General features: G+C 37.0%; 1 protein-coding gene across 8 annotated transcripts in view; it reads left to right on the top strand.

Moving 5' to 3' along the window:
- The window catches only part of LOC117174092 (speckle targeted PIP5K1A-regulated poly(A) polymerase-like), a 209,117-nt gene that overhangs the window by 177,598 nt on the left and 22,933 nt on the right, over positions 1-8,586 (top strand). For all 8 annotated transcript variants that reach the window (XM_033362795.1, XM_033362799.1, XM_033362797.1 and 5 more), the window contains one exon: positions 1,427-2,069. In XM_033362795.1, the coding sequence (XP_033218686.1) occupies positions 1,427-2,069 (643 nt within the window). The remainder of the gene's footprint in view (positions 1-1,426; positions 2,070-8,586) is intronic.

Genomic DNA, 8,586 nt, shown 5'->3' with positions numbered 1-8,586 from the left:
AAGTATCCTGTTTTCGCGTCTATAATCATTTCTACGTCTACTTATTTCCTCATTGCTAAGACCTGCGATGTTCAAAGTTCTCTTGTACGCTTCTCTTTTTGCATTTTGGGCAGCCTGAATTTCATCATTCCACCACGCATCACCAGACATTCTTCCTACATTTGATTTAGATAATTTTTAGATTTTATCAACAAAGTACTAAATAATGTTTATCTCCGATATGAAAATAATTTATTTCCTAACGTTTATAAACCTCTTACAAGATTTTAATTTTTGTTTTTGATAGAGTTTCATTCTATTTTATCGACGCTTTCATCACTTTCTGTATTTCTTGTTTGAATTTTTGTAACTCGCTATTAGTTTGTTCAGTCAGTTGTCTTCGCGTCAAACTTGATGTCGGGCTTTCGCCCTTCTTCACTTATTTCCATGGTTTTTTGTTTTGAATATTTATACGTTCTACGTCATGTTTATTTTGTTTTTGTGAAATTCTTTAATCTAACTTTATTCTTCGATTTTTAACTTATAATAGGTATGTTATTCACATTGACCTATCCGTCTTTTCATTGACATTATATTTATCTCTTATAATATTCATTTAAAATTGACGGCCTCCTTTTATGAGACAACCTTTCTTTTATTTTATAAATTGTTCAGAATTTTTTTTATCTAATCATTAATTTTTTGTTTTTATATAATATTTTCTAAATTATTTTTAATTGTCCTAACAGGCTTGATAAAGGTTTTTTTTTCTTTTGACTGATGAGGGTCAAAACAGTGATCGAAATGTCTCAATAATAATTATCGTGCCTCTTCTTCTTATTTGATCTTCATTTCCATGACTTGCTTCGCCACTTAATTTCTCTACGTTTAAACTTGAAATTGAATATTATTTCACACAAGATCAAAATGCAACTTTTCTATGCCTGTAGAGAGTGTAAAAAGTTACAGTTAACAATCCATGTGCGTCGAAGAGATCTTTGCGTATGCAGAGACCGAAAATTCGATTGTTTTCTTCCCTAGAGGCCGGATTGAAAGAACTTTCTCTTCGCTAAGAAATCAGCTGTTTCACGAATATCAACGCCATCCGACAGGGTAAAGTCTTTAACAAGTGGTGTACTTGATTGATGCGCACGCGCGAAGAATGCCGTACGTCCGAGTGTTGCAAGCGCCAACTTTCTTTTCGCTTAGCAGGCATAGAAGTGGCATTTTGATACATATGTGAAGTACAATATCGTGTGAATTGGTGAATTGGAATTGGTCTTTTCTTACGAGTGTGAAGTCCAAATAACCTGCATAGTTTCACACTATACTACTAACATTTTTCTGCATGCTAGAGGCCATCCTGAAAACATTTGAACTGAAATTATTTTAAGCTTCTATTGTGTAAGCGGAAACGCGTACAATAATAAATTTACCATTCTTGCAGGAGAGCCGTTAAGCAACGATGACGATAGACGCCCTTACGTATGGACGCTCAAAAAAGTGTTTGGAGAGGCGAAGAGGCTCTTATTTAGAAAGCCAAACATGTTTAATAAAGTTATACCAATTCCCAAAGCTAAGACGCCAATTATAAAATTTTGCAACGTATCGACAAACATTTCTTGTGACTTGTCCTTCAGAAATAGTTTAGGTGTTCATAACAGTCTTCTCATCAAACACTACCTATCGTTGGATGTTCGTCTCAAACCACTGATGTTGGTAATTAAATATTGGGCGAAGCACTGCGATATTTCGACTGAAACGCGAGGAGGACGGATAACAAACTACGCTCTCGCAATGTTGTTTATTTTCTATCTTCAGCAAACTAACGTCAGCTTGGTACCTCCCGTCATAGACTTAAAGAGGACTTGTCAACCCAAAATCATTGAGGGCTGGCAAGTGAACTTCGATAAAACTCTTCGACATCCTTTATCAGATAAGAAGAGCACGATTCCTGAGTTACTCCATGGGTTTTTTAAATTTTATGCTAATTTCAACTTCAAGCAAAATGTTATTTGTCCTGTGGATGGTAATGTCTACTCAAAAGATATTTTCAAAGACGTAAACAGTCTCCCGGAAAGCATGCACAGGTATTTCAGTTTTCACATATTTGAATTATAAATTTTAGTAAAGAATTTAATGGCAAATTTTTTCTGTATTGAAAACCTTAATAGTCTAATCAGTTAGGGGTGGGAGATATGTGAAAATATGAAGTATTTATTATTTAACTTGCTGTCTCATAGAAGAAGCATTGTAACAGGGACCCAATCGAAGTTAGTTAGTTTTAGGACGGACGAATAACCCCTTAGGAGCTCCTCTAGCGTTTAAGCTATAAAGCCTATTGTGCCATACCCTGGCTCTCTTCATTCTGTACGTATAGCCCAGGATGAATTGCGCCTATCCGAAACCCCGAATTTTCTCCCAGTATTCCCGGTGCTTCGTACGGATTCAGCTTTTTATGGCAAGATCGGTGCAGCAAGATGCTAGTCCCATTACCGCTTCTGGTCCTATGTACTCACTTACCGTGCCGCATTTTGCCAGATCGTCCGCCTTTTGATTTCTCTTGATCTCTGTGTGACCACGGACCCATATGAGAGCTACTTTGTTTTCTTCTGCAAGTTGGTTTAATGCTATTTTGCATTCCCAAACGACTTCTGATATTACAGCACAGCGAAGGACGGCCAGGACCTCCGCCTTAAAGACAGTAACATGTATCCCAACTGGGACCCCTATGGCCCTGCTTCTCGCGATGTCATAGATTCCTGCTTCTGACACTCTGTTTCCTCTGGAGCCATCTTTTACCATTTTCTTTACCCATATCTGCTTTGTATGCAGGCGCGAAAAGCTTTGGTGAAGTTAAATCGTTAATTTTATCTTGTCTCATCTCTAGAATCGGCAGTCTGCTGATGAAACTCGGGAGCCTCGTGTACCTAGTCCCCGATTCTATCTATTTACTCTGACTAGGTGGCCCATCGCGTACACCGCTCTTGCATCTAGCGCTTGTAGTCGTCGCAGCCTGTTCTGCATTGTATTAAGTTTCGCTTATGACCACTAGGAAAGGGCCGCATACAGAAGTATTGGTTTACAAACAGCTGAGTAGAGCCATGCAAGCATTTTCGGTCCTAGATACCAAGTCAACCCAAACGCTCTCCTGCACATGCAGCAAGTCATGACAAACTTCCTGCATTAGGTCTCCAGGCCCTTCGCTTACTTCAGTTTGCTAGCTAGGATCACTCCCCGATACCACGTTATGTAACCGAATCTGAAAACGTCAAGCTCAAACCACAAAATTCAAGAGCGTAAACAGATGAGCCGCCCTGACTAGGATTAAAAAGTCATGCGCATAGTCCTGGGAATAGTAACCCACTTTATTTAGCCTACGAAGGAGGCCATCCACTACCATGCACCACAGGAGGGGTGACAGGACACCCCCTGTGGATACCCGCGTGGCTTTATTTCTTTGACTAGGCTTTCACCATATCTGCTTTCGAGTCTCCTTCGGTGTAGCGTGCTTCCTATTCATCATACTAGCTGGTTTTGACATGCCACACCTAAAAGCCTCTCGACAGATGACTTCTAAAGGACTATTGCTGAAGACACCCTTTATATTCAAGAACTTGTCCAAATCATACCCTTTTTGTTCTAGCTGCAGCTCCAATTTGGCCCAGAAGAGCATAGAGTGGCGTTTCTACCGAGTACCCTGCCTAAAAAGCATGCTGCCCTCTGTCCAGTGGGGAGGCCATAATCACCTCATTCCTGATATGTCTCTCGACCAGCTTCTCCAATGTCATCAGAATAAAATACATTAGGCTGATAGTTCTTAAATCTCTTGCAAAAGTGTAACCCTAGCTTATATTAGGAATGAAAGCCTAGTCATGCTGATGCTACGTACTTTAGCGCAATGCTTGACCTAAATAATTTTGACTGGAGGGACGACCAAATCCATGCATTTTTGTAAAAGCGATGAATAGATGCAATCCGCGCCTGTTGATTTGAAGGGGTAGAAGCACCCTACGGTCCATTCCACCTTTTAGCTGTTTACGACCTTGGCGGCGAAATTCCAACCGACCTTCTTCAAATCTTTGTTCCAGGCTTCCTTCTATTGGTCGGTTCGAATTTGCTGAAAACCCGGGAAGTGAACTTCCATCTGGTTGTTTAGTGTTGTTTCTTATTTTTCGACGCCAATTTCGAGCCTTATTAGCCCGAGGCGAGCTTCCAGGTTTTTCTCCATATTATTGTGGAGCCTCGCTGTTTCCCGAATGTCTTTCGATTCAACATAAAAGCCACCATGCTTCATGTTTCAGTGTGAAGGCAATTTAGTTCTATTTGCCGTGCTACACAACGCTCATTACGGAGTTTCTCCAGGTGGGTATTCCACAACTCTGATTATATCTAGACTTAATTGTGCTTGTAGGGCAATTGTTATCATATGATGTGATCGGAGCCCATTGCAGAAAATCTACGGCGTGCCCCAACTCATCAATGTTACCGTACTCTGTGAGAAATTTCCCAAGCCTATCTTTCAGTTTCTTTTGATAGGAGCCCCAAAATGTATTTCTATGGTTTCTGATCTTAGAAACAATCGGCTTTCCTAGAGTTAGCTCAAACAAGATATATTTTTGGTCCAAAATAGACTCCTAATTGATTACTCTCTAGGCCACTGCCTTGCTCCTCAATTCATCCGAGTATAGAATCAAATCAAGATCCTCGAATATTTTTTTCACTCAAGCAAATAATTTTGTATTCTTCTCGGTTGCTTAACTTCTCTGGAATGTTTTCTGGTTGGTCTCGTGGTTCCATCTTCAATTTATTTCTATGTGCTGTAATGGGCTATCGTCTTCCTAAAATCAGGCCAAACGTAACCCGGAATAAGTATGTTATCGAGATAAAAATACCGCTTTTTGGCCACGTAAAGGTCCCAAGACACGAGACATTAGTTTTACGAAATAAAATGGGGCATGGGGGTCCACTAGATCAGGCAGCGGGAAATTTATTCCTTGGGCTAGGCTATTGAGTTTGCGAAAGTCAATTACAAGACGTGATTGACCGGTTTTTTTATAAAGAGTAATACGGGCCTAGCGTACGACGAATCTGTTTCAGTTACTATACTATCTTTCTACCTACGTACTATTTTTTTATCTCGCCACATACGACATTCCTACATTCCTACATTTCGGTACATCCCAACTCTTGGACAATCTTTCGACTTGTGGCCGAATTTGTTACAATTGTAACACTTCAAGTATCACATGATAAGTATCGACCGAAGGATATGAACTGATATCTCGATTTTTGAGCGAAATGGTTACTCGTTCGATTATTCTCTCAAAAATGTCGTCCCCTCTTCAATTCACTTCGATCATCATGGCCACTAGACGCTCAAAAATAATAACTTCAGGTGGGGTTCGTGTACAGTTATTTATTTTTAAAAGTCATTGACACTATTGCGAGCGCTTCTTGGTTGAAAGCTGCTATGGTTGAGATTTTGCTACACGAACGGATTCATACTATACTGTAACAATGGATTCGGTATATCCTCATTCTGATTCTGTATTAGATTTGCACACGTCCTTGATCTATTGCTTCGCAATTTACTCAATCAAAAGATCATTCCCCCATTGATGGATGCGGATCCCTTCGTTATCGCGATTCAAAATTTTAACTTTTTATTGTACCGTATCACGTGTTGTATTAAATTAGAAACTTTTCTATGATTCTTTCACGTGTTAAAATTCGAAAATAAATTCAAGTTTCAAAGTCAAACTCAAAATAACTTTTGAATAAAGAGCTGTGTCACTAAAGAATTGCATAATTAAATTGAGCATAAAAGTAAAAAAGGTCTGCCTTATAAATGTAACGATTTCATAATAATAATAATAATAATAATAATAATAATAATAATAATAGATATTTTTTATGTTCCACGAGATATGTACATTAGCTTACAGAAAGAGATAGGCGAGTGGACATAAAAGGCCGAGGTTCAGCAGAAGAGCAGAAGAGCTTGAAATCAGATAAAAACACTTTATTCTGTGACCATGCGTTAACTATGTACTTTAGAGGTTAAAAGAATATATTTTTTTAAATTTTTATTCTTTTAAATAATATTGAAAGACATGAAAACGCGCGATAAGCGATCTGAAACTGAGCTTCATCAATGTGGATAGACAGAAGTCGTTCTTTATTATTGTAATTGAGATTAAAAATTAAATTTTAAGGTAGTTGGTGGTGTGGTTTCGGCTTTAACATCTAAACTAATTGAATTCAATTAGTTATTAATTAAAGTAAAAGTAATTTGCCAAATCCTTCAAAAAACAAAAAAAAAAACTTTTAAAATATAAGTGTTAGTAACAATATAAGAATAAATAAATAAGCATTGAATAGAGTATGATTTTAATGTATTGTGTCGTCATTCAGTAAAGAATATTATCATAGAATTCTATCAATATGATCATAAAAAATAGATAAGCCCGATTCTAGTCATGGCTTATTTCTTTATAACTAGTTTTATATCTACCTCAACAATAAATAAAAACAATCCCCTATGAGGAATCACAGAGTTCATGAAATGATCATAATTTAACGTGTTTAAATTTAACGCTTGACTGTTATAATTTAGTTTCCATTCCTTCACCATATTATTTTGTAAAACAATTTTCATTTGTTTAAACAATTTATTCGAAAAAAATATCAAAAATTCACATTTTTTCTCAATAACTTGAGGCGTTTCACACGATATGTCATTTGATAAATGTATAAAAATGTTACTTCTATGTCTGTAAAGCGTAAAGCGAAAATTCGAAAAAGGCTATAATTTCACCTAATATTCATAATCCCATTTTTCAATCGCATACATAAACTCATAATCTCATTCACATAAAGATGCTCAAATGAATGCTCTGGTGAAACTTTATGATAGGAATTCATTCTGAGCCAATCACAACTATTCCGAATCATTCTGATTACTTTATTGGTTCGGATTGATTCACATTGGCTCGGATACAGATATCGGAATGATTTGGAATAGTTCTGATTAGCTCGGAATGAATTCCTATCCGAAACATTCTTCAGGATATAATTTACAAAGTCATAAATATAAAAAATCGCACATTTTTCCAATTTCTTGATTCTTAACAGAAATTGTCCCTTCAAAAAATCGACTAAACGCTTAATAAATGCCAATTATTGTATTAACACTGAACAGGAAAATTTAATTTAATTATTAGTATACATCCCTGCTGGATGTTGTAAGATTCAAAAAGATATGGTGTTCACAACTGTCTATTTTTCTCTATCAATGACTATCCCTTGTGGTCCCATGGGCCTATCTTTTACTGTCTTTTTTGTTCACAAATGCCTATCTTTATCTATCCCAGACTACTCACTATAATCGATATATCGCTTTAATTTCTATTCATTTGAATCCATTCAAAAATGAAGTATTCTTATACGTTTCGAAAATAAAAACATATTTCGAATTTCAAACTCCCGCAAAATAGTAATAAACCAGCAAGGGTTTATATACCTAACAACAAAATACCAAATCTTTGCGACTAACTAGTCCAAGTTCGTACTCTACAAAGGCGTCTGCTGACCCTCCAGTTATAGACGGTGCAAGTGATTTCACTTGTGTCTAACTTTTACAGTCAGCCACCCACTGGGAAGCTGCCGGTACTAAGTCAGGGATGTACATCAACTAACGCGCGTCTCGCTCAGGATAGACGATATTATAGGAATAAACAGGGATTTAAAAAGATAGACGATATTTGTTATAGCCGAATGAATAGAAAACGATAGAGCTGGATAAGTAGAGGATTTATTTGAATAGAAAGGCTGGGATGCAAGAAGATAGGGCTAGCTTATATTTGAGAAAAGATAGAAATGGATTCACACATTTTGATTGAAAGACTGAGATTCAAGAAGATAAGGCTATCTTAAATTTTATGAAAGATAGAAAAAGATTCAATGAGATAAGAAGATACGGATTGAGAAAGAGAGACAAGATTTTGGATTGCCTAATGGATACAAAAAGACCGGCGTGGATAAGCGTAGGATTAATTTGGAAAGAAACATTAGATTAGGGATCGGGAGTGGAAAGAAAAGGATACATGTGGATAAGTGTTGGATAAATATGGATAGGAAGATTGGAATTTAAAAGAATAGAGGTAATTGTAGATTGGAAGAAAGATAGAAAATGATCGAAGTGATACCTGGAATCAATATGGATACATCGGTTCTTTCCATTTCAATCTTAAAGATAGAAAATGTTTCAAACGGATAGAAACTCATCCATTTACTTCCAGAAGGGATAAATGATATTGATTTTTTAAAAATAATTTTATATATTGAAGAAAGGTCATATTCATATTTGATCATATTTGAAGCATGGGAGTCCAAAAGGTGCTAAGGCGACTTTTTGGGAATTTAACAAGAGAGCGAAAAAATATTGTGTAAAATGATGTGCCTCGTGCTCCCCAAGAACACGGAGCGACCCAAGGACAACCACCTTCTGCATTTTTCCCGCAAGTGTTCTAGCATATTGTTGACGCGCAGGGATGCTTTTTAGGCTATTAGCAAGTGAAAGCTTGGCACCTCCAAGAGCGCCGA

The sequence above is a fragment of the Belonocnema kinseyi genome, chromosome 6, assembly GCF_010883055.1.
Source record: "Belonocnema kinseyi isolate 2016_QV_RU_SX_M_011 chromosome 6, B_treatae_v1, whole genome shotgun sequence".
Classification (NCBI taxonomy): domain Eukaryota; kingdom Metazoa; phylum Arthropoda; class Insecta; order Hymenoptera; family Cynipidae; genus Belonocnema; species Belonocnema kinseyi.
This window is presented reverse-complemented; position numbering and strand designations above follow the sequence as displayed.